The sequence below is a fragment of the Nycticebus coucang genome, chromosome 20, assembly GCF_027406575.1.
Source record: "Nycticebus coucang isolate mNycCou1 chromosome 20, mNycCou1.pri, whole genome shotgun sequence".
Taxonomy (NCBI): domain Eukaryota; kingdom Metazoa; phylum Chordata; class Mammalia; order Primates; family Lorisidae; genus Nycticebus; species Nycticebus coucang.
This window is the reverse complement of record NC_069799.1, coordinates 47,236,368-47,264,028: the sequence shown is the minus strand read 5'-3', so window position 1 is coordinate 47,264,028 and position 27,661 is coordinate 47,236,368. Positions and strand designations below refer to the sequence as shown.

Sequence of the window (27,661 nt, the reverse complement as noted above, 5' to 3'; positions counted from 1 at the left end):
CACACAATGTTTTAATCAATGTCTTTTGATATTAAAAGCAGTAGCAGAGAAGTTTAAAGCCAATCTGTCCTCATGGTTTGCTTCTTTTTACTGGATGCATTTTTTTTTCCTTTATTTTTAATATGCAACTTTGGGGTCTTTTTGACCTATTGAATCACAGAAAAGTTTTCTTCTGTTATATCTTCAATGAAAATCATGTTCCATTGGTTTCAGCCTTTTCATGAGGAAAACCCATTAGATTTATACTAGATCTTCTTGGGTTCCATATTTATCATTTTTTTCTATTACCATTTATATATTTTTTCAGTTTATTTTGTATTTCTTATATACCATATTCCTGACTGTTTTCAGTTGTGTATATTATATTTCTTTTTCTTCTATCCAGGCTTTTAGTTTAATAATTTCTCTATTTCATTTCTAAGCTCTGACCACTCGCTTTTTAAAACGTTTTTTCCTTTTTTTTTTTTTAATTGTTTAATCATAGCCATGTACATTAAAGCAATCAAGGGCTACAATGTGCTGGTTTCATATACAATCTGAAATATTCTCATCAAACTGTTCAACGTACCCTTCACGGCATTTTCTTAGTTATTGTATGTAGACATTTGTATTCGGCCTTTAGTATGTAGACATTTATATTCGGCCTATACCCATTCTAAGATGCACCATAGGTGTGGCCCCACCCATTACCCTCTCTCCACTCTAACCTCCCCCCTCCCTTCCCCTCCCGTGGCCCTTTCCCCATTTTCTTGTGCTATAGTTGGGTTATAGCCTTCATGTCAAAGCTATATATTAGCTTCATAGTAGGGCTGAGTACATTGGATACTTTTTCTTCCATTCCTGAGATACTTTGCTAAGAAGAATATGTTCCAGCTCCATCCATGTAAACATGAAAGAGGTAAAGTCTCCATCTTTCTTTAAGGCTGCATAATATTCCATGGTATACATGTACTACAATTTGTTAGTCCATTTGTGGGTCGATGGGCACTCATCTTTTGCAAAACTTTGTATGATTTGGGGGATTATTTTATTAAGAAAGAATATATTATTTTAATAGTCTCCTGACTGTGGGGAAGCTATTTGTCTGACTCTATCTGCTTGCTTTTGTAATAAATGGCCTCAAACACAATCTCACAATAATCTGTGATTCCTTTTGCCCTGAGACCACATCTCCATTCACTTTTGAGCTCAAACAATAAACCTTGTCCACTCCAAATCTCTAAAAGTTTATCATAGTTTCATTGTGTTCCAATCTGAAAATCAATGTCTCTTGTGCTCTTTTCACTCCAAAGTGTCTCCAGCAGTTTCCCCAGGCAAAAAGTCTGTTGTTGACAAAGTAAAATGGCATGTCCATGTGGCTTTTCCTTAGACTCCATTTCTCCTGATGTCCTATAATGCAAAACTGGATCTCTGATAGCAAATCCCCACTTCTTCCAGAACCCATTCTCTCCCCCTCATCTCACCTTCTCTATGAAAAAGAAAATGTTGGCTATATTTCAAATGACCATGACATTTATTTGGGGGAAAATCTTGAGCTCTGAAGAGGTATGAATTAGCTATCAGATATTATTGACAGGTTAATAATTCACTGCATTTGCAACGTGTTATAGAGTTTAGGATAGGGTAAATATAATTTTTTTCTACTTTTGCTCTTTTTTTATAGTTTTCATACCATTAACCACAAGCCAAGCCTTTTATAAAATTCCAAAATTCTTACTTACTGTCATCTCATCATTTATTTGACTATTTTTCAATTATTACTTCACTTGTCTGTCTTCCCATCTCAATCACATCCTTGGGGCCTGCTATTTCATCAATGATTTTTTTTGTATATAGTTGTTTCAAAACTTGTTCAATTATTTAAGATCCAGAATAAGAAAAGCATAAATGTTTTCTCAGGCCCTTTTCCTTGAAGGAAGGAAAGGATAGAACTGGAAAGAAAGGACACAACTGGAAAGAAAGTCAATAAAAATAACACTTTCCTTAAAAATACAGTAGAACCCTCATAGTTGCCAACCTCCTTACACTAACCACCTTAATTTTCATAGACCAGACATGCACCAACATACAGCAGGCTTAGTTCCTTAGGTTGACCACCTCCATATGTTGACCACTTTGTTACAGTGCCTTGGCTGGTCAACTTACAGAAGTTCTACCGTGGTTATGTTAAGTAACCACTTCCCACCAGTCACTCTCTTTCAGGCATATTGTTTTCTTTTCTTCATAGCATGTAACACTGTCTGAAATCATTTTATTTGCTTATTGACTAAGCATACAGTCTGTGTTCCACACACACAATAGTCTGTAAGTTCCAAAAGAGTAGGAATGCTGCTTTTGTTACCGTTATAAATCCAAGTCTTAGCTCAAAAGAGGCTTAATGAATATTTGTTTAATGAATAGAGGAATAAATCAATAAGAATGTAACTTCCACAATTAATACTTGCAAGTAAAAGATGAAGGCAGAGAGGTAGAATGGAGCCAGAAGGCAAATGCTTTGAATACCCAGCTAAGTAACTTAGGTTTGGTTTCTAAGCCATTGAGAAGTCACTGAAGGTTCTTGGGACCAAGGAAACAATATTATTAGACATGTAGTTTAGGAAAATAATTTCAATGCTGTGCAGGAAGGTATTGAAATGGAAAGAGAAGACTTGAGGTGATGCCAAATAAGACCTATTTCAATAGTTGGAGTAAAAGATGACAGAGCCCAACTGGGAGCAGGAAGGAGGAAATGTATTCCAAAAGTTTAGCAGTAGCTGGTGGCCAAGTATATTTGAATAAGCAAAAAGTAAAGGAGAACCAAAGATCAAAAGAAAGACACAAAGCCATTTCTGACAAGTGTTTACCAGGTTCTAAAGAATACCACATGTGTTTCAAAAAAATAAATACATTAGAAAATTGTTTGCAAAGTCCACCCAATATTCCTCCCTTAAAGTTATCATGTGTGCAATTTGAATTCCTTAGTGTCTGAAATCCCCAAGACTAAGGGACCAGTAACAAACTTAAGTTATTGGAGGCATTAGTACTTGTGTATGAGACATGTGGTTAGATGAAAGCGTGCACTCACACACACATACATCTTGGCGGTTCAGTTTCTCTGGAGAACCCTAATGTCACAATTTTAATCCATTTGGGTTCCTCCCACCTTAAATGTAACATATTATATCTATATATATATGAGTGTGTGTATACATATATATACATACATATATATTCTTGCTATTGTTCTTGAAGTATACCACTTTTCTTCCAAATTAGACAATGAATTACTTAAGGGACAAGATCATAGCTTAAAATCCTTTGTCTTTCCCCCTCACCAGTTCACAGCTCTTTTTAGGTACTCAAATTATTTGCTGAATCCATGAGAAACAAGAAGGATACTGAGAATGCTACAAAGAACTACTTAGAACCCTAGTTGGATGGATGCATAGATAGATAGATAGATAGATACTCCTGAGTTAGGAGGCAGAGAAAAAATTTGTTGATTGAAGGGAGGTTTCCACATGGGAAATTGATTACTGAGTATTGTATAATCCTCCCAATATGCCCAGCTTGGCCCTCCATCTCATCCAAGGTAACATTTAATCTCTTTAAGTGATGATTTGGCAATCTTGTGAATATTTATGTGATAACACATTTTACTTTTTTTTTTTTATCATTATATACATCAATGCTAAGCAATGACACTGTTCTGTGCCTACACACGTTTCCCCCAACACTCTCATATAGACTCTTCCCACCTCCAGGGCCACTTACATCATACTTTCAGGTTCCAGTGCACAAGCACCAACTGCTTTTGTGACATTCACAAGAAGAGCTTGATTTATTCCAACAAGGAGGTTCACCAGTGGCTGAATGCCACCACATTTCCGGACAATGACTCGGTTTTCATGCTCTTGGCAGCATTCCCCCAAGGCCCCAACCACGTTCACGAGTACTTCTTCAGGCTGGTCAGTTAAAAGTCCCACCAAGGTTTCAATGGCTCTGTATTCTCGAAACCTAATTTACAGAGAGAGAGAGAGAAAGAGGGGGATGAGGATGGGAATAGCATTGCTTTAGTATTAAGTTAGCCAATGACATTAACAATAATGGCTAAAACATACTAAATGCCAACTATCTGTTATTCAATCCTTACAACAACCCTGTGAAGCAATACTATTTAATTCCTATTATGGAACTGCTCATCTGAAGCTTAGTAAATGGTAGGGTTGGCATCCACGCCCACCATCTGCCCTAGACCTGTGCCTTTAATCACCGTGCTTTAACAGTCTCTAAGACAAATAGGGCTTTCCCTAAATCTGAGTGTCTATCATTCCACTCTGGTAAAGGTATTTTCCCCATCTTAGAGAAGCTGTTTCACAAAAACAAACCATTCTATTGACTTGTGTTTTATTTTATTTTACTTATTTCTAGAGATGAATTCTTGCTCAGTTTTCCACAGGCTGGTCTTGAACTTCTGGCCTCATGAGATCCTCCCACCTCAGTTTCCAGAGTAGCTAGGACTGCAGGTGCACACCACTACACATCTACCTTATAAAGTATTCCAAATGTTTAATAAAACCTAAGCTAAGCAACTTAGGTTTGGTTTTTAAACCATTGAGAAGTCACTGAAGGTTCTTGGGGCCTAAGAAACAATATCATTAGGCATCCAGTTTAGGAAAATAATTTCAGTGCTATGCAGGAAAGTATTGAAGTGGAAGGAGAAGACTTGAGGTGATGCCAAATAAGACCCATTTCAAACAGTCCAAGCAAAAGATGACAGAACCCAACTGGGACTTTAGGTTTAAAAGCCTATTTGCTTTTAAACACATCAATTATGACCTGATTGTACCTATTAGGGTTTAATAAGTCTCTCAAAATAAATAGTAGCTTGTGCCACTTGGCTAAAATGTCTGTCATCCTCAGATACCTTTGGTATTAACCATTAATAAATTTTAGCATCTCGGGTGGCGTCTATGGCTCAGTGGGTAGGGCGCTGGCCCCATATACCAAGGGTGGCAGGTTCAAACCCAGCCTTGGCCAAACCGCAACAAAAAAATAGCCAGGTGTTGTGATGGGCGCCTGTAGTCCCAGTTACTTGGGAGGCGGAGGCAAGAGAATCACCTAAGCCCAGGAGTTGAAGGTTACTGTTACCACGGCACCCTAGAGACTCTGTCTCTACAAAAAAAATAAAAATAAAAATAAATAAATAAATTTTAGCATCTCTCTTGTCATACAATTTCACTCTGATCTTTTCCACCATATTTATGTAAATATATATACATATATTTGTGTGTATGTGTGTGTATGGATATATGTATATATACACACACTAAAAGGAAGTATATGATACATAAAGATAAATATTTGAAAGGCCAGTCACGTTGGCTCATGCTTGTAATCCTAGCACTCTGGGAGGCCAAGGTGGGTGGATTGCCTGAGCTCATGGGTTTGAGACCAGCCTGAGTTGGTGAGACCCCATCTCTAAAAATAGCCGGGTGTTGTGGTGGGCACCTGTAGTCCCAGCTACTTGGGAGGCTAAGGCAAGAGAATTGCTTGAGCCCAAGAGTTAAAGTTGTTGTGAGCTATGACACCATAGCACTCTACTGAGGGCAACAAAGTAAAACTCTGTCTCAAAAGAAAAAAGAGAGAGAGAGAGATAAATATTTGAGAATTACTTGTTTCTATATGGGACATTTTTTTCCCTAATAAATTTCAGCAGTATTTTTAAATATCATGATGTGGCTGAATTTTTAAAGTTATTTAAGAGGAATTAAGTAACTTTTAATTAAAAGTTTAAACAGCTGAGGTTACTTTTAATCTAGCCATTACTTCACTACACATTCATTGTTTACTAAACTCATTTTGTGTTAAATAGATGTGAATTTCTTGTTAAAGGAAATCATCAGATGGAGACTATTCAGATGCCTTGGAATACCCACCACTGAGAGCATGAACTACAAAAATACATAAAGAGAAAGATTTTAAAATTAAAATAATTCAAATGATCATAAAATTTATAAATACTTCAAAATAAAATTCAATGAAATCACATTAGAAAATGACTAAGAGTGACTCTTTAGTTGATATTTAGCTGATTCATTTTGCTTTTCTTTGTGAAAAGGAAAAAGAATGAGATCACTTCCACTTCTAAAGACCTGGTGGGAAATGTAGCCCTTCACCTTGAGAGGTCTCCACAGACATATCAGAGACATTTCTAATTAAAATGGCTGCCTCTATGTGAAATAGCCTGTTTGCACAGCAAGACCATGTCAGTAAGCCTCTTCGTCCTACTGAGGCACAGAAAATCATCGCCAGTTGGTGTGGGTGGGCAGAGAGCTCTTTCATTTCTAAGAATCCCTCCATTCTGCCAACTTCAGTGAGAATGTACATCTACACCTAACACTAGAATTAACTATTATAGTAGCATTAAGTTGGCAGTCCCAATCTTTTGGGCACCAGAAACCAGTTTCATGGAAGACTATTTTTTTCATGAACTAGGTGGATGGGGAAAATGGTTTTGATATGATTCAAGCCCATTACATTTATTGTGGACTTTATTTCTATTCATATTACATCACAATGCACATGTATAATGAAGTAATTATACAACTCACCGTAATACAGAATCAGTGGGAGCTGAGTTTGTTTTCCTGCAACTAGACGGTCCCATCTGGGAGTGATGGGAGAAACTAATTCCTGAAGTATGTTGCTCATGTCCTCAGCTCCACTTCAGTTCACCAGGTGTTAGATTCTCATAAGGAGCCTGCAACCTGGATCCCTCACCTGTGCAGTTTACAGTAGAGTTCATACTCCTATAAGAATCTAATGCTGTCCTGATCTGACAGGAGATGGAGCTCTGGTAGGGATACGAGTGATGGGGAATGGCTGTAAATACAGATGAAGCTTTGTTCACTTGACAACTGCTCACCTTCTGCTGCGTGGCCCAGTCTGTGGGCTGGGAGGGTTGGGAATCACAGCAGTAAATTACAAGAATGTGTTTGGGTAGCCTTATTTTTATTACAGAATACCGAGTGCCTTCTCTTACTTGGTCACATTCTCTTTGCTGATGGAACACTTCCATATTGCCCCAGTGACGGCAGCTAACCGTTCTTTATTGTCAGTGTTATTGAGCAGACTGGCCAGGGGTTTAAGTCCTCCATGCAGCCTAACCAGGTCCCGGGTTTCTTCATCTTCAGCACACTGCACAAAAGTCAAATCAGAGCTGTCAGTGATCGAGAGGTACCAAGCTTTCAGTGATTGCTAAAGTGGCTGCCATTCTAGGAGCTGTGCAACTGCCAAGAGCATCATTTTCTGAAAGTAACACAAAGTAAAATGTAATTCTTCTCTATACTGGCAGCTACCTGACAGGCGTCTCTCCCTTTAAGTGGTTTCTACATACTCAGCAATTCTCCCAAGCCAGTTCCAGATTTCTTGCTGACCTCTGCCTCTATAGAGGAAGATTTCTGCAGGGATGCAACCCAGAATCTTGGGAAAATGTAGCAGAGAAGAGAGGTAAGTGACAGGGACTTGGTCAGATCTTCAATGATCCCTGAAATCTGGAGATGAAGAATTTCCCTAACAGGATTGCTATGCCCAGAGCAGTGGCTTATATCAAAAGTACCTAACATTTAGTTCAAAACTATTTATCCAGTGGTGCCTGTGGCTCAAGGAGTAGGGCGCCTGTCCCATATGCCGGAGGTGGTGAGTTCAAACCCAGCCCTGGCCAAAAACCAAAAAAAAACCTATTTATCCAAGTTTGTATCATCCTTTGAAATAAATATTAACTGCATGTTCCCACCTGAGCACTCTCGGGTCATAGAGCCAGCAGGTGACAAATCTTGCATAGACTATGATCCTGAGCTATGGTTGTCTTCTGATGCCATGTGCTGCAGACATGTGACCTTCATCTTGCATGAGGACCACTGGAAGAAATCCTCAGTGTAATATGCCATAGAGGCACCCACCATGTTTCTCTTCTCTGTGTGGTTTTTGATTTTATTTCAGTGACAACTTTTAAAAACTACTCACTATTTCTAATCCACTCCGTAGTTACTTAATATGAGGCAGATTGCTATGGGCTGCGTTGTGTCCCTTCAAAATTCATATGCTGATGTCCTAACTTGCATTCCCTCAAAATGGGACTGTATTTGGATACAGGGTCTTTCAAGAGGCAATGAAGGTTAACTGAGAACATTAGGGTGGGTCCTAACCCAGGAGGACTGCTGTTCTTATAAAAGAGATTACAGCACTGACATACACGGAGGAAAGTCCATTTCAAGATATGGGGAGAAAACAGCCACCTACAAGCCAAAGAGAGAGAGAAAGACTTCAGAAGAGTCCAACTGTCTTGAACTTCTGGCCTCCAAGACTGTGAGGAAATAAATTTCCTGTTGTTGAAGCCACCCAGTCTGTGGTACTTTGATATGTCTGCCCTGGCAGCCAAATGCCATCCTCTGTGGAGATGAATTCCTCTCACACTCTCTCGCTTTGCACCTCCTAAGTTCATTCCTATAGGAAATCTACTTTGATTAGGTATAAGCTGGCGTGGTCAGTAACCACCCACATACTAACTTTCCAAGGCCCTTGTTCTCTCCTTACCATCCTAATCTGTTTTCTGATATACTGTGAAATGTATAATACACAAAGAATGAGTGAAGGTTAATATAAATTAACCAATTAAAAGGTGAAAACAAGAACACGCACATTCATTCATCCACCTTGTCTTGATACCAACAGCTAAATATCCTGACATCACTGTGTTTGAATAGGACACAGAGGTGAGGGCGCCATGTACTGATTTATCTATTTTACACTAAGCAAATTGTTTTAGGAGGCAAAAAAATATATATGTATGTGTATTTAAATTGTTTTAGGAGGCAAAAAAATATATATGTATGTGTATTCTAGTAATGTAAATTTAATTACACATATCGAAGCAAGTCTCTCTGACATACGTACATATCTGTCGTTACCACAATATAGCACTTCTCAGACCTACGTATGCCTGAAAATCCACTGGGGACTTATTAAAAATGCAAGACGCCTGAGTCCCATCCCCAAAGACCACATGTTTAGAAACACTTTCATAAACTACACAAGAAGAACATCAACAGCTGTCAGAAGAGTCTGTCACACCTGATAGATGGCCATGGCACAGTGCTCCTGAAGCTGCTCATTCTCACTATTCAGGTTCTTGACGAGATTTTCAATGATCCTTTCTGCTTTGATAGAAGCTCGGTAGTTTTCCTAGGAAGAAAAACTTAAATATTTATGGGTGATATAAACTTAAATATTTATTCGTACAAGGCAAAAAATAGAAGTTAGTCTATTTACATTTATCAATAATTATGTTGAACATACTTTCTTAGTAAACAAACCCCAAAGGCCAAGCGTAACTCGTCCATACACAGTAAGGGAGTTAGTCAACATTAAAGAAATATACAGGGTGTCCGTAAAGTTCATGTACAATTTAAAATAGTGAATATTTCAAATTTCACATAAACTTTACGGACACCCCATATATCACATAGGTACTGCCTTAATTAATGCCCCGTTCGTTCGATTTTCTCTTTCTAATAGAATGCTGACTTCTTGAAAAAAGAAAAATTCCTTGAGCAGTCATGACACCCTTAAAAGTGATTTTGGTTTTTTTGAGAGAGTTCCACTTTGTCACCCTCAGTAGAGTGTCATGGCATCATAGCTCACAGCAACCTCAAACTCTTGGGCATAAGCGATCCTCTTCCCTCAGGCTCCCAAGTAGCTGGGACTATGGGCACATGCCACAACGCTGGGCTATTTTTCAAAGATGGCCTCTCACTCTTGCTCAGGCTGGTCTCAGACTCCTGAGTTCAAGTGATCCGATCCACCTGCCTCAGCCTCCTAGAGTGCTAGGATTACAGGTAAGAGCCACCTCATCCAGCCCTAAAAGTGATTTCTTTTCTTTTCTTTTCTTTTTTTTTAACTAAAGAAAGTCAAGGTGAGAAAGCAAGGGAAGCAAGTGGTGTGGGTACCTCGGATGCACATTCTTGCAGTGTCCCCACCACTGGAATTAGCATGTTTTCATGAGATGTCTTCAGTAAGCGAGCCAACAAAGGAATGCCCCCAGCTCTGCGGATTGCCTCTTTATTGGCGTTACTCTTACTGCAACTCCACAGTGCCAGGGCCCCGCAGCGGGCCACTTCCACGTCTCTGGCCTCATACAGACTCGACTGAGCTGGTTCTGTCGAATTCTGTGCACAGTCAAGTAGAGCCACCTACAATTATAGACAAGTGTGACATATCCATTAAAGTAAAACTTAATGCATCCTTTGAGAACTATGAGATTTCCACGAAGCTCACCACTGCCAAAAATAAGAATGCTCTAAAACATAGTTAGGTAAAATGAATAATATTTGATAGCACAACAAATTGAGTACGGCCAACTGTGAGTCATAGTATACTTTAAAATAACTAAAAGAGTGGAATTGTAATGTTCCTAACACAAAGAAATGATAGATGCTTGAGGTGATGGATATACCAATTACCCTGACTTGATTATTACACATCGTATGCTTGTAATAAAACACCATACATAGTCCATAAATATATACAACTATTATGTACCCATCACAATTAAAAATAATTTTTTAAAAAAAAGAATGCTGTTTTTTTTTAAATGAATGCTTTAAAAAAAAATTAACTTTCCTATCATATAAGAAATAGTAACAGCAAAGAAATAAATAAAGCCCTTCAAAACACTTTCCTCCAGATTTGGGAGCTTTTATATTTCCTTCCCATAAGCAATTTAATCCCCCCAAAATCATGTTTTCTTTTCTCTCTCTCTTTTTTTTTTTTTTTTTTTGGTTTTTTTGGCCGGGGCTAGGTTTGAACCCGCCACCTCCGGCATATGGGACCGGTGCCCTACTCCTTGAGCCACAGGTGCCGCCCTAAAATCATGTTTTCTTAATATGGCTCTAGTAACAAATTTGTAAACCACATCCTCAGCCCTACTATCTCAGAAAACTAGCTTCTCCAAAACTATAGAACTTTCCAATGAGAAATTAATGAGTTGTACACCCTTAAAATTACCAGACCTCTTTGAAGGATGGAAGCTACCACACACACGTTCTACCAAAACCAACCAACCAAGATGGCACAGCTGCCAGCATACATTGTTTTTCTTTGCAAAAACTAAAGTCACTGAAAATCTTAAGGGAAAAAAAGTCAATTTCCTATGAGGATAAAGCAGTATGTCAGGTTGCCCCCTAGAAAAAGTGAAGCCAGGCCTCCCCAGAGATGCAACTGTGATCAACAGGGGAAGCTGTCAGCCATTCTTATACACCCGCTGCCTTTATCTGAGGACTCAGAAGTCATCATCAATGAATGTCTACTCCATTTTTTTGTCTTTGCAGGCCAAATTCCCTGGATACTGCCCACACAGTTATAACCACCAATCCCAGGTGAAGTGGAGTCTTTCAATCTCAATTTCAAATTCTTGGGAGAGAGATCCAGTGGACTGGCTGGAGTCAGGTGGACACCATGGTCTAATTGGTTATGGTTCAAGGAAAGACAAGGACAAACAGTATTTACATGGTTTCCAGATACTGACTGCAGGTGGGAAAACAATGCAGGAGAAGTTCTAAGATGATGGTATTGAAGGCAGGGCAGATAGCCTAGGAGTGTCTGCCTTCACTATTCCCTCATTATCTGTGAAGTCCAGACTCCTGAACTCACTTTACCTGTCTGGACAAGGACCTGTGTGACAACATTGTTCTTCATCTCCATCTCCCAACTCTGCCTATCTCACCCTGGATCTGGCCATGTCAAACTCAATGCTGTTTTTCAGCTCTGGGTCTTTACCAAAGCAGATTCATCTTCCTGAAATGCCCTTTCCAGGTGGGTGTGCCTGGCAAAACTCAGCAATCATCGTCTTCTTTCTAGAGCCCTCCAAAGAGAATCAATTGAGCATCCCCTTCTGTATTCCTCCACTATTCCCAGTACTGACTTCAATGAAATACCTCCATTCATTAAATACCACCATTACACTTAATAGTTCCATCTATATCCTCCCTACCCCTCACACTCCCACCACCACTAGACTATTACATCACTGTAGTCAGGGATGTGGTCATTTTTATATTTTTATTTACTTTTTTTGAGACAGAGTCTCACTATGTTGCCCTCAGTAGAATGCCGTGACATCACAGCTCACAGCAACCTCAAACTCTTGGGCTTAAGTGATTCTCTTGCCTCAGCCTCCCAAGTAGCTGGGACTACAGGCACCTGCCACGATGCCTGGCTATTTTTTTGTGTGTGTGTGATAGTTGTCATTGCTGTTTGGCAGGCCTGGGCTGGGTTCAAACACGCCAGCTCTGATGTATGTGGCTGGTACCCTAGCTGCTAAGCTACAGGCACTGAGCTGGTCATTTTTATTTCTACCACCTAGTTCTGTGCCTGACATACAGTGCCACTCAGGAAATGTTTGGAATGTTTTCCTGTGCAAGGGTAAGGAAGCTATATATGGACACAGCCACAGTACTGACACGGCATTGGTATAAACACATAGTCACCTGGGTTTTGCAATATTTCCCAGCCTCGATGCTTTCTTTCTGCTTGCACTAACTTCACATCTTCTGCTCGGTCCTCTGTCAAGGGTGCCTCTCAGACATTGAGTCATCTCCCTCATTTCCAGGTTTAGATGGGGACTCCTGCCTATATGCTGACTACCCCAGGCACCCCATACCTAGCAAACCAAAACTCCATCTCCACTGCTGATCCATCCCAGATGAGTTATCAATCCAGCAATTACAAGTCTCTTACTTGTCTACCTACTACTGGTCTTTCCTGTTCCTAATTTAAATTTATATTAAAACATATGTCATTATCTTGATTAGGTTAAGAGCAATTGTCCAAATATAGCAAGTTTTTGTTGTTGTTTTATTCAATGTCATTTCAGTATAATGTTGACGAGAAAAAAAAATCAATTTCCAGTAGGGGCCACTATTTGTGTGGAGTTGGCACATTGTCCCCATGTCTGCATGGGTTTTCCCTGGTTTTCTCTCACATTCCACAGATGTGCACAGTAGATGAAATGGTATGTCTAAATTGTTGCTGTAAGAGGAAGTGTGTGTGTGTGTGTGTGTGTGTGTGTGTGTGTGTGTGTGTGTGAAAAACTGTCCTCTCCAAGGTCGGGTTCAGCTTGACATTCGAGCTGCCAGGACAAGCTCCAGCTGCCCACAACCCTGAACTAAAATAAGCAGGCTGGAAAATGAATGAATGAATCAAAATGATAGTAAAATGCAAATTCACAAGGCATATGATAATTATACAAATACACAACAATGAACAATGTGGTAGGAAAGAAAGCACTCAGCAAGCCCACACTGTATTTCTTACTGTTATGGAACTGCATGGCGGAAGGAGATATTCATTAATTTTTGCTTTATAAACATTTATTCCTTGATTTGACCCAGCACCACTATGACACTCCCTGATTCACCAAAAACAGAGTAAATAATTCTCTTACTCTTTCTTATTCATCTTTTTAAACGCACGAAGAGCTCATACTTAATGTTTAATATTAACACCTAGTGTTTAGGGTCTTTATTTAGAAGCTTGGTGATTTTTTTTGTAACCAGAACTATGCTAGGAACTTAATTCTTGTTTATATCCATGGGCCTATGATAAAATTGGTTTCATTATACATTGTCTTGCTTAAAATTGCAGTTTCCAAGAAACTATCCTTGATGTCAAGTGAGGACTTACTATATTAAGTTCCCCCAAATGATGCCTAAGACTGTCATAAAAACATACTTTAGTTTTATGTTTTCAGATAGATCTCAGTCTTCCAACTAACAAGGAGGAGAATGAGAACCCACCACTTGGAATGTCCCCCTGGGAGAGAGTCCTCACAATGAGTTCACCACATTAGACGCCATGAGAGACTTTCCGCTGGGCAGTTCTCACCATCTCCTACTGTCCCTGAACACACGTGTGAACTCATCCGTCCCAATGTCCTAGGCAGTAACGATCATATCTAGTTTTCAAATTTTCTATTTCTTCGAAAAATGAATTTGAACATGTTTCTTGGCCACTTACTAATATAAATATGCAAAAATAGTAACTAAGGACATGTGATACAAAAACAAGAGGCCCAGAAGATGCCCATATGGCTGTGGAATGTCTGGAGAGGCCAGGAAGGGGGAGGGGAAGGTGCACAGTGGTAGAGGCTGGTGTCCCCTGAGGGTGCTTGTTAGTCAGACTCACCAGTTTGGTGATGCCCCCGTGCTGCCTCACCACCCGCCGGGCTCTTTTAAACCTGGCGACGTTAGCGATGGTCTCAGCTGCCAAACATTTCAGCCTCTTATGTGGAGAATCAAGTATATTCACCATAATCGGTAAGCCCCCAAGGTCAACAATATTACGTCTGATTTGAGGATTCTGACTGATTTCCTTCAGGATTTTTAATGAACCAATCTGCAGGAGGACAAAGAAAAAAAATGTTACAGATGAAGGAGTGCTGAATGGATCTCCAGGGCTATGTTTTTTGAAAATTCCAAGGCTACCTAAATGCTTTCCCCAATTAAGTTTTGTTACGAAATAGTTTCCACCCCCTGGTGGTTACACACATGCTCGGTAGTTTTCCTTCATTTAGGTAAACAAACAACACTAGAGATGAATGGCAGAGAGAGACAAGAAAAGCAGAGAGAAGAGAGAGCACAGCTAATAGAAGTAGCAGGTTGCTTGCCAGCAATGATAGCAGATGAAGACGAGAACAGGTGGCAAGAAGGGCAGACCCCGAGGGCTGACAGCAGAGACACAGAGGCGGCTACACGACCCTTCGTACACCGGGACGGAGCCACTCACCTTACACTTGACCTCATCTGTATCAAGCAAATTTATTAACACTTCCAGGCCTCCAACATCTCTGATGGCCAACTGGCAGGTCTCTTGAGCGAGGTTGAAATCCTTCATTGAGCATAATGCAATCACTGTAGCTGTCTGGTTCCCTCCCTATAGAGACAGGATGCCAGAGAAAAGTGAAATAAAACCATGCTCCCGTTGAAATGTGCTAAATGGTTACAGATCCATGGACTACTGAGTGGGCTCTAATTTGTTCAAAGAATCCTATGGAGCTGAAGCGCAGAAAAGCTGTATGGAGCGCCATAAAACATTGTTCCAATTAAGAGTCAACATTGAAAGACAGTCTCTCTCCTTTAAATGACATTTGGTGGCGTTGGTATTTTAAAGAGTCAAGTGGCAAAGCCTGAGAGATGGACTGAAGAACGGAGCTGTATATCGTGGGAGGGGATGGTCCTCGCCCACCACCTGCTCTTCAACGGTGTAATGTGTCATGCAAACCATGTCTGCAAATTATTCTTACAGATGTAGGTAGAACATTCCAGAATAGAAAGAACCTGGAGAAAGGGAAACAAGGTAGGAAACTAGCAGTACAGAGGGGGGCCTCGAGCAAGTGGAGGGAGGGCTGTGGGGTTTGGAAAGAGAAGGCAATTCCAGTAGGACCTGGAAATGGACTGCCAGGGCAGGTACTAAGAGGAAAAAGCTTTGCAATGGCGAATGAAAAACGCTGGCCCAAAGTAGAAAATCACGGCAGTCAATGTCTGCTTGGCCAATCACTCCATGTAAAGAGTAATGGTGAGTTGCTTCTTTAAGATAAACAACCAAGGCTCAGCACCCGTGGCACAGTGGTTATGGCACCAGCCACATACACCCAGGCTGGTGGGTTCGAACCCAGCTGGGGCCAGCTAAACAACAGTGACAACTGCAACAAAAAAATAGCCGGGCATTGTGGCGGGCACCTGTAGTCCCAGCTACTTGAGAAGCTGAGGCAAGAGACTCGCTTAAGCCCAAGAGTTTGAGGTTGCTGTGAGCTGTGAAGTCGCAGCACTCTATCGAGGGCAACATAGGGAGACTCTGTCTCAAAGAAAAAAAGATAAACAACAAAATCTGAAAGCTTCAAAAAAAATAATGATTGATCAGTAAACCAGTCTTGTCGGGAAATTTATTTTTATTATTTCAGATTAATATGAGGGTACAAATGTTTAGGTAACATTGTTTTTGTTTCTAAGGTGAAGCTCGAGTTATGCTGCAGAAATTCTTAAGCAATGTCCTCAGGTCACAACCACCTTGAAAATCTTCTGACGAATGAGCACAGAGCATATTGCTGTTGCAGCTGCAGAGACTGGCTGGTAAATAAGAGCGCCGGCCTAAGTACAGAGGGCCTTCATAACACCCAAAAGCAGCACTTCTGTTGGAATTGAGAATAAACTATTTTTTTGTTTGTTTGTTTGTTTTTTTGGCCGGGGCTAGGTTTGAACCTGCCACCTCCGGCATATGGGACTGGCGCCTTACTCCTTGAGCCACAGGCGCCACCCGAATAAACTATTTTTGTAAGTGGCGCTCATAATAACCATTAATCCCTGCCTCAAAACGGTACCGCTGGCCTCCAATTACCCTTTCTTTTAAGAAACGACACCTTCAAATTATGTTTATTTTCCTTTGTAAGCATTATTTTTTTTTTACATACGAAAAATTGCACACATAGATAATGTATATGACAAATCATAAAAACCCCCCAAAATTTCAAAAGATTGAAATAATTTTAAACACTTCCTTGGACAAAAATGGAATTAAACTGCTTGGAAATTAAGCAGTTTATTTTCCTTTGTTAAGCATTAATTTTTTTTATATACCAAAAATTGCACACATAGATAATGTATGTATAAAATAGAAACTGTCATCTATTATTCAAGGTGGCCATAAAGTTTGCGTGCAATTTAAAATAGTGTCAATTGCACACAGACTTTATGGCCACCCTGTATATAAAGTATGCACAGAACTTATTTTATATACACACACACACACACATCCAGAGTGTGCCAAAAAAATGCATACACAGGGTGGCGCCTGTGGCTCAAGGAGTAGGGTGCCGGTCCCATATGCCGGAGGTGGTGGGTTCAAACCCAGCCCCAGCCAAAAAGAAAAAAAAAATGCATACACAATTTAAGAAAGGAAAAAAACTGTATTGAGATTGTAATAGGCAGATCATGCTTGACTTCTGCAATTGTAAGAGATAAAAGATAACAAACTTTTCGGTGTAGAGTATTACCATTTTAATACAGTTTTTTTCTTTCTTAAAATGTGTATACATTTTTGGCACCTTCTGTATTTTGTGTTCAAATATAATATTCAAATTTAAGAATAGATTATGAGAAATACATAACGATTAAAATATTCAGATATAATAGATAATGTGCACAATGACTTAGCACAGAGATTGGAAATGCCATACAACTGCCCGAACCCCTACTCCCTCATGTCACACACAAGCGCACCAGCACATCCCTCTGTGAATTCAACACGATAGATTGCTTTTAAAATAAGAAACTATAATGGGATTATTAGAGGAGCTCGAGTGAGGATGGAACGGTTTAGAGTTCAGCCTTTTCTGATACCCCTGTTAGGAAATTTCCTTCCACCTCTCTCGAAATGCAATGAACAACTATCCGTGGAGAGACTTCACTGATGATTTCCTTTTTTTTTTTTTCAGTTTTTGGCAGAGGCCGGGGTATACGGGGCCGGCACCCTACTCCTTGAGCCACAGGCGCCGCCCACGATGTCCATTTTTCACATGAACCCTCGCTGCGGGTAAGCTAGGCTGTCCTATTTTAGAGCCTTAATTCTCTATTATTTACATTTAAAGCAATAAATTGTGTTCTTACAGCTTTTAGTGTTTCTTACTAATAGGAGAAATGGTACCATAGCAAATTTTCCTTCTAGTCATTTCTAAAATATAAAATAATAAACCCTCCCTCCCTAATTTGGGAGCATGAGACTCATACGTGCTAGCACATCCCATTCCTTTTAGAAAATCAAAAGGCAGATATTCTGCAAACCACAAAGAAAGATTTACATGCTAACCAGGATGCGTTAAAGGACATTACATTTATGCCTTTGTGGGATTCAATGTGCTGATTATTTGTACTAATTGGAGAGCTTACATCCTACTAATTAACATAGCTTTCACCTCATTTACTTATGGTTCAATAGAGGGAGGGTAAATGGTGAGACCACACCTATGAAGCATATTGCAAGGGTACAAGTCAAATCTATCAAGGATTGAACATTAAAGGACATTGTATAATGTGCAAAAAAAGACAAAAGAAGATAAGAAAGGCCATTTGTATTGGAACAAGTCCCCCTCTTTTTTTTCCTTCTGAATTTAAATGGTTAAAAGAACACAGAAACTTCTAGAATGGAGGGTCAGGGAATGTATCTCTGATGGAACAAAGCTAGGTTTCTGTTACGAGTTTGAAAATCCAAACCCAGAGCTTCAGGTCGAGAGAACTTTTTAGTAAGCTTGACTACAAAGCAAGAAGCCTGAATGGGCTGCCATGCTTCAGTTAAGCCCAGAGCCTTCTCCCACCCGGAGTCTAACTCCCCCGAGGAAGAACCCTCGGCCCTAATATCCTCCCTTGTGCCTGAGCCAGGATTTTCCTGACTGCTATTCTTGCAATCTAATATTTTCTTTGGTAGCAATTTTCAGCTTATACACTCAGCACAATCTTTGTTCCCTATTTCAAGTGTCTTAACTTTTCTAGGCTTTTTCCAACTTCGGGGCTTTATTTCATTATTTACACTATAACCAATGACATAAACTTTTAAAGGTCATTTCATTCCAGCAGATGCAAAGGTAAGAGTCTCTATTTTTTCTGAATTATCTCTAGGCCAGTTTGGAAGTCAAGAGTGATGATTAAGAAGTTAGATCCTTGGAGGAGAAAAAAAATTTTTTTTTTCTGTAAATCATCTTTTTTTTTCTTTTTTTCTGAAAATCTGGAAACATAGTCATAGGCTTGAGGGACTTTTTTAGAACAGTTTTATATTAGGGAAAGTTAGTTTTTCCACATTTCAGGATTTAGTTCTACTCTTGTCACTGACCACACTCCCCAAAGGACTATAAATCTTTCAGAATGAATACCAACGGCCTAGAGCCAAAATATTCAACATACAGAGCCACAAATGTTAGCCAATTGCTATTCTTTAAATACCAGCTATGTCAAAGGATTTTCGAATGTTTGCCCTACCCTGTCCAGGTGCCATAAACATCGAACTAGGGAGAAACAGAGCAAATACCCTCCTTTTCAATTAAATCTCCCCAGAGAGCGCAATTAGTTGCCAATACTTATTTTCACATTTGATCACGCATTTGCATTTGTGGGGTTTTTAAGAGCTGGAGAAAATACAGTAAAACTAGCTTCTGAAGAGTTTTGAAAGATGCCCCCAAATAAGACTTTCCACTTCTTCATTTAATGCAATTCTTTTACAAGTTCTCCTCCCGCCACTGTTTCTTCTCAGACATCTCCGGGCCCTGCCAGCCTTTGGGTTTTTTGCACTTCACATTCCTTTCAATGACCAGGAGACCCTCATTAGTTCATTGTCACCATCAGGTGGCAAAGATCAAAGGGATGTCGCTTCTTCTCGCTTTTATTAAAATTTCTTTTTAAAAAGACTAGATGAATCGGGGCTATTTTTCTAAAGCATTTTTTTTTTTTTTATGACTTCAAATAAAATCTTTGAAATGAAGTAGTTCCCTGTCTGGTATACAGAGTAATGCCTCTCCCTGACTGTCGATAAGGAAGAAATAACATTTACTAGGTCGAGATGAGTAATGTATTCAAGAGTCAAGCGGGAAGCAAGCTGCCTCCAATCACATTTTCATTCTTTCTTTCTACACATTTGCTGTGTGCATACTATTTGCCAAGCCAGATGATGATAGGCATTGGAGACTTGCTGGTATGCAAAAGCACATACTGTCCTTGCCTTCATGAAGCTCAGAGTGCAGTGGAGAGAAAGGTTTCTAACTTTTTTAAGCTCACCCATATAAATAAAAATTTTAATTCTGAGTAGTGCTACGTGAGAGGTGCGTGGGGGCTGTGCGTGCATATCACAGGGACTATAATTAAGCCTGGGGCATCATCCCCAATGGAAGAATGTCTAAGCTGAGATTTGAAGAGAAAGTAGGTGCTTTCCTGGGTACAAGGCCAGACAATTAAGTTGACGAACTTGTCCTAGAAAAAGTGCCACGTACCTCACTGCTGGATGTCACTATGGTCACCTTCAAAGTGCTCCCCTCCGGAAGCTGTGCACCGAGGCCAGGGCTTCGTCCACCCCTCACAGCAATTTCAGAACTATTTTTCTGGAATGGCCATCAGAGCCCTTAAGTCAAACAATTCAGTTCAATAACAAGTAGAAGAGGACATGTTTAAGACCTAAGGAAGGCCAATGTGGCCACAGCCCAGAAGGGGAAAGTGATAACAAAAATGGGCTGAAAAATTAGGTGAGCTGCTGCAGCTTGGAGGCCGCAAGGAGAATTTTCATCTTTATTTCAACTTTGGCTAACATAAGCTGAGGGCATTTTTAAAAGAGCATGCTGGGTGCAGAGACCCCTGGTAAGTGTAGACTTGTGGAGACCATTCCAATGAGTGCAGAGACCTGGAGATAAGAGGATAGCTTAGGGCAGGAGGTTGAAGTTATTCATGATATGCCGTAAAGGGACTTTGGAAATGAAAGGTTTCCATCAACTTTGTTCTGGAAGGATACCACCAGCTAGCAGATAAACTCTGCAGGGTCATTGTCTGAACTTATCATCAGAGCTCCCCACGACCACAGTGACACGGGAAGATAGGCAGAGGATCCATCAGGAGCAGAAGGGTCCCACCTCGTCTGCAATCAAGAAGCAGCTAGTGACACCTGGAGAAGCCACACAGCCCTCATGCAGCCATCCAGCTGGCTCTGACAGCTGCAGCATTTTTTCCTACAAACATGCCACTCGGAGAGTGAGAGAGGTGAACCCCTGCCAGGGACTATTCGTTCGTGATTACAGAGGGCCTGGTGCCCAGCAGAGAGGTTGGCTTAGAGGCACTCTTCCTCTCCCAAGCTTAGAAATGGTAAAGGGTAAGAGCTTACAGTGAGTGGCATGGAACCATGTGAGTCAAGGTAGTAAAATATATTGCCTTGCCTTCTGTTTATTTGCAAATGTATTTTATACTGATGACTCAGCAGCACTTATAAACCTAAGATGCTACAGAACCCCAAAGAAAAAGAGAAAATACTGCTTCCAGAAGAAAAAAATATGTATACAAAAGGTGCCAAAAATGGGTATACACATTTTAAGAAAGGAAAAAACTGTATTAAAATCGTAGTACTCAGCTGGGCATGGTGTCTCATGCCTATCATCCTAGCACTCCGGGAGGCCGAGGCAGGCGGATTGCTTGAGCTCAGGGGTTTGAGACCAGCCCAAGCAAGAGCCAGACCCCATCTCTAAAACTAGCTGGGACTCGTGGCTAGTACTAGCTGGTCAGAAGGCTGAGGCAGGAGGATTGCTTGAGCCCAAGAGTTTGAGGTTGCTGTGAGCTATGATGCCATGGCAACAGAGTAAGACTCTGTCTCAAAAATAAAAGAGAATAAAATGAAACTGTAATACTCAAGTCACATTTGACTTCTGCAATTACATGAGGTACGAGATACAATATACATGATAGCAAATGGTTTTGTTATATATTGAGTATAACAATTTTTTTTTTATTGTTGGGGATTCATTGAGGGTATAAGAAACCAGGTTACACTGATTTCATTTGTTAGGCAAAATCCCTCTTGCAATCGTGTCTTGCTCCCAAAAGGTGTGGCACACACCAAGACCCCACCCCCCTCCCTCCTTCCCTCTCTCTGCTCTTCTTTTCTCCACCCCTCCCTCCTTCTTTCTCTCTCTGCTCTCCACTTCCCCTACTCCCACTGTGACCTTAATTGTTATTAATTGTCCTCATATCAAAATTGAGTACATAGGATTCATGCTTCTCCATTCTTGTGATGCTTTACTAAGAATAATGTCTTCCACTTCCATCCAGGTTAATACAAAGGATGTAAAGTCTCCATTTTTTTTAATGGCTGAATAGTATTCCACGGTATACATATACCACAGCTTGTTAATCCATTCCTGGGTTGGTGGGCATTTAGGCTGTTGCCACATTTTGGCGATTGTAAATAGAGCTGCAATAAACAGTCTAATACAAGTGTCCTTATGATAAAAGGATTTTGTCCTGCTTTGTGATATCACAACTCAGGTTATTGTATTACAAGCTTGCTAAGAATATTTATCAGGAATGAAAAGAAACAATACAAGGATTGTCTACACATTTTTTTAAGTAGCTGTGGAACATTTATAGAAATTGGCAATTTACCAGAATGCCCTAGTCATTACAATGAGGAAAAATGTGTAGCAAATGTAACTGTCTTCCTAAAAGACATTTCTAAAAGGATTCAGAAGAATGAGCTGAATAATTATGGTAATTCATAAAAATAGTTCAGTAAAGTGGCTGGATCCAAGAACAACATTTAAAAATAAGAAACTCTCCATATACTAAGAATAACAAATCAAAATTTATTTTGAACGAAGTTCTCATGCCAGTATTAGCAAAATAATAATTAAAATATCTATGATTAAATCACATAAGAAACGTTTCACATAGGTATAGAAAAAAGCGATTAACTTTTACTAAAGTACATAAAAGATGATTGGTCACACCATGTTCCTAAGATAACTCAATGTTATTAAAATAACAATTTATCCAACAAATGAAATTTAGAAATTCATATAAGCCAACCAAAATGCCAAATTATTTTCGGGTTTTCTTTTTAACTTGATTCTCAACTGTTTCTATAGATAATCTGGAATGGAAAATTCACCAAAAAAGTTTAAAAACAAAAAAAATTTTTTTAAGACAAGGTCTTGCTTTGTTGCCCAGGCTAAAGTGAAGTGGGGTGACCATAGCTCACAGCAACCCCAAACTCCTGGACTAAAGAGATCCTTCTGCCTCAGCCTTCGAAGTAGCTAGGACTATAGGCATGCACCATCATGTCCAGCTAGCTTTGTTTTTTCTTTTTTAAGAGATGGAGTCTCACTATGTTGTCTAGGTTGGTCTGAAATTCCTGGCCTCAAGTGATCCTCCCAAAGTGCTGGGAGGCATGAGACATGGTGCCCAGCCAGTTAAAAAAATTTAGGACACCTATCTGGTCTACCAAATAGTAAATACCAAAGCTATGACAATTAGAATACCATGGGATCTTTAATCATCAGAGAAATGCAAATCAAACCACTTTGAGACATCATCTAACTCCAGTAAGAGTAGTCCACATAACAAAATCCCAAAACTACAGATGTTGGCGTGGATGTGAAGAGAAGGGAACACTTCTGCACTGCTGGTGGGAATGCAAGCTAGTATGTTCCTTTTGGAAAGAAATTTGGAGAACACTTGGGGAACTAAAAGTAGACCTGCCGTTTGATCCTGCAATTCCTCTACTAGGTATCTACCCAGAAGACCAAAAATCATTTTACAACAAAGATATTTGCACCAGAATGTTTATTGCAGCCCAATTCATAATTTCCAAGTCATGGAAGCAGCCCAAGTGCACATCACCCATGAATGGATTAACTAATTGTGGTATATGTATACCATGGAATATTATGCAGCCATAAAAATATAGAGACTTTACCTCGTTCACGTTTCCATGAATGGAAATGGAACATATTTTTCTTAGTAAAGTATCTCAAGAATGGAAGAAAAAGTATCCAATGCACTCAGTACTATTATGAAACCAATATATAATCACCCACATTTTCATATGAATGATAAAACACAACTATAGCCCAGAATGAAGGAGGGAAGAGAAGGGAGAGGGAAGGAGGGGGACGAGGCCAGGTGGAGGGAGGGCAATCGGTGGGACCTCACCTAATGTGCCTATTGCAAGGGAACATGTCAAATCTATTAAGAGTAGAATATAAATGTCTTAACACAACAGTTAAATGAGGTGAAGACTATGTTAACCGGTTTGATGTAAGCATTCCAAATGGTATATAAAATTCGCACATTGTACCCCATAAATGCATTAAAGTACACAGTTATGATTTAATAAAATAATAATAGTAATAAAAGTAAATCCCCATGATAATAAATAAATTAATTAATTAAATAGCATGGGACTGGTATGGGAACATCCAGATACATCAATGCAGCTGAGAAGGATCCGGAAACAAACTCTGACATGTGACATTACAGAATTTGATAAAGGTAGCATCCCAGATCATCAGAGGGAAAAGTAGATGAGCCAGGGATCTGTGTTGACACAACTGATTATCCACTTAGAGGGGGGGAAAAGTAAAGTTAGATGCCTACAATACACTATACATAAAGTGAATTCCGGATAAATATGTGAGTGTTAAAAATCTATAAAACTACCAGAAGAAAATAAGAAAATATTTCTGTCCTCTTGAAATTGCTTTAGGAAAAACTTCCTACTTCCCGAGGCACAAAACTCGTAAGCCATGAAGAAACAGTTGATATTTATTAGTATACAAAAGGGTAGATTAAAAGACATATGACAAACTAAGAGGAAATATCTGCAATTAATTAAAAACTAAAAGATTAATGTGCGTTATCAAGACTAGAACAACAGGGACTGCAAACTACTACAACCTTTTTGGAAGGAAGTATGGAGAATCCTCAAAGAACTCAAATTAGACCTCTCATTTGATCCTGCAATCCCATTACTAGGCACCTACCCAGAAGAAAAAAAAACTCATTTTATCATAAATACATTTGCACTGGAATGTTCATCGCAGCTCAATTTACAATTGCCAAAATGTGGAAACACCCTAAATGCTCACCAACCCAGGAATACATTAACAAGCTATGGTATATGTATACCATGGAATACTATTCAGTCATAAAAAAGACGGAGACTTTATATGTTTTGTATCAACCTGGATGGAGTTGAAACACATTCTTCTTATTAAAGTATCACAAGAATGGAGAGGTAAGTATCCAAAATACTCAGTACTAATATGAAGCCAGTAGATGATCTCATACATACCCACATAAGAGAAAAACTCAAATCAATTCAATGTGGGGGGTGATGAATGAGGGAGCTGGGGATGGCAGAGGAGGATGGGGGGTGGGTGTGCTCCAACTTAATGGCGCAATGTTAGGGTGTATGGCACACGTCTCGGGGTGGGACACAATTATAGAGGGACTCTACCTAACAAATGCAAACATTGTAACCTAATTCTTTGTACCCTCAAATTAACCTGAAACAATTAAAAGAAAAAGAAAAACAGCCACAGGGAAAAGTAGGAAAAGCACACAATGCAATGGCTATTCGATGTATGAAAAAAAATGTATCAACCTCCCTAGTAATCTGAAATATGCAAATTCAAACCAGACACATTTTTTTCCTTTATCAGAATTGGCCAAAAAAAAAAAAATAATAATAATAATAATTTAAAAGACTGAGAATTTATAATAATAGCTTTCAATTCTAGATGAACAATTTAGATGCCATGGGGAAATTTTAAAGATTATCATGTCTAGGGCGGCGTCTGTGGCTCAGTGAGTAGGGCGCCGGCCCCATATGCCAAGGGTGGCGGGTTCAAACCCAGCCCCGGCCAAACTGCAACAAAAAATAGCCGGGTGTTGTGGCGGGCGCCTGTAGTCCCAGCTGCTTGGGAGACTGAGGCAAGAGAATCGCGTAAGCCCAAGAGTTAGAGGTTGCTGTGAGCCGTGTGATGCCACGGCACTCTACCGGAGGGCAGTATAGTGAGACTCTGTCTCTACAAAAAAAAAAAAGACTATCATGTCTAGACTTCCTTCTGGACCAATTCATTCAAAACTTCCATGAAAGGTACCTGGGCTCAAGGTCCTTTGTTTATTTTTATGTTCGTTTTTGTTTGTAAGAGCATTGGCTGAATTCTCTCTGTGATCAAGGTTGAAAACCATTATTATATTACTGATAGACTGTAACTTGACATTTCCTTTCTGTAGGGAGCTATCGAAATTTTTTTTATATAAACAAAGTTGTTTGGTTTATCACCCTTCATTATGTTCCTTTTAAATTAAAAAAAAATTAATGCAAGGCTTCTCAAACTTTAGTACACATGTAGTCTTTCTGTCTTTGGTTTTAACAGCTTTATTGATATATAAAAACTGCACATATTTAAATTATACAATTTGATGAGTTTGGACATATGCATACACAAGAAGTCATTGCCACATCAAGGTGATAATCATAGCCATTGCTTACAAAAAAGTCCTTCACCCCTGCATTTTCTGTGATAAGGTCACATAATAGAAGACCTACTTCTTTAATGTCTTCAGCACATAATACATAACGTTAACTATAAGCATTATGTTGTATAGCAAATCTGAACTTACTCATCTTGCATAAATGAAACTTCATACCCATTGAATAAGAACTCCCATTAAAGCTATCAAAATTTGTCTCTTGGGTGGTGCCTGCGGCTCAAGGAGTAGGGCGCTGGCCCCATATACCAGAGGTGGGAGGCTCAAACATGGCCCTGGTCAAAAATAACAAAAAAAAAAAAACACAACTTTTTTTCTCTTCAACCCAAGCAATTCCATTTCAAAGAATCCATCCCACAGAAATGGTGTACAAATTCAAAAAATGTATAAAACTATTTGTTGCAGTATGGTTTATACCAAGAATTGATTGAGAGACACGCTAAGAAGTTATCAACAAGAGAATTGTTAAATAAATGATATGTATCAATAATGAAATACTATGTACTAATTAAAAGGACTGAGGCAGAAAAGAAGTATCATGAAGACATCATATTAAATATAAAAAGAAAAAGATTATGAAATGGTATGATTTCATTTATGTATGCAAATTATTAATATGCATGTGTATGTACATAGAGAAATATCTGGAAGGGAACTTTTCTTTTCTGGACATCAGGTCTCACTCTTATTGCCCTGGCTAGAATGCCGTGGTGTCATTGCAGCTCACTGCAACCTCCAACTCCAGGGCTCAAGCGATCCTCCTGCCTCAGCCTCTCAAGTAACTAGAACTACAGGCACATGCAAGCCAGTGAGCCTGGGTAATTTTACTATTTTCAGTACAGACAGGATCTCTCTCTTGCCCAGGCTGGTCTCAAACTCCTGAGCTCAAGTGTCCATGCCCACCCACCTCCCCCCAGCTTCCCAGAGTGCTAGGATTCTAGGTGTGAGCCACCGCCCAGCCCAGGGAGGGGACTTTTAATTCTTTTGCAAAGCTCAGATTTTTATAATAAGCATATATTAGCATACTGTTTGTATAATATTTTAAGATTTTTAAACACAGAAGGGAGTTAGAGAAAGACCAGAAGAGCAACATATGCTTCTGCTATGCCCTGCTTGTCGCAGAGCCCCCGCAGACGGCCGCACCCATCTGGAGCTGCAGCCCTCCAGCAGGGCGCAGGACCAAAAGGGGGCATGAATGGACTTGAATATTTTCCCTACAAATATGTAGTTTCTAGTGATGATCACCCATCTATGGACCTACAGACAGAGGTAAGATGAAAGATCATTTATACCATAATACAGTTCCACAGGAACTGGTCGCGCCATCAGGAAGGCTGAGAACTGCTGACTTAAAGGATGTTTCTCAGGAAAGTTGGGCTAATCTTCCTTTCTAACTAGTGAGGCTGCTCTGGGTGTATAAACGGTGACCATAGTTTTCCGTTTTGTTTTAAATAATAATTCGGCACATGAGGTTCTTCTCATTCTCTTTAAGTAAAGATCTAGCAAAAGTGCACATTCTGATATTGCTGTCCAAACATGAACAGTGAGTTTCT

General features: G+C 39.6%; 1 protein-coding gene across 1 annotated transcript in view; it reads right to left on the bottom strand.

The window, feature by feature from the left end:
* ODAD2 (outer dynein arm docking complex subunit 2) overlaps positions 1–27,661 on the bottom strand; it is a 188,206-nt gene that overhangs the window by 120,941 nt on the left and 39,604 nt on the right. Inside the window, exons 11-16 of the mRNA XM_053572846.1 lie at positions 14,824–14,970; positions 14,224–14,433; positions 9,990–10,232; positions 9,115–9,225; positions 7,025–7,179; positions 3,754–3,996 (exon numbers count right to left, since the gene is read on the bottom strand). Of these exons, the coding sequence (XP_053428821.1) occupies positions 3,754–3,996; positions 7,025–7,179; positions 9,115–9,225; positions 9,990–10,232; positions 14,224–14,433; positions 14,824–14,970 (1,109 nt within the window). The remainder of the gene's footprint in view (positions 1–3,753; positions 3,997–7,024; positions 7,180–9,114; positions 9,226–9,989; positions 10,233–14,223; positions 14,434–14,823; positions 14,971–27,661) is intronic.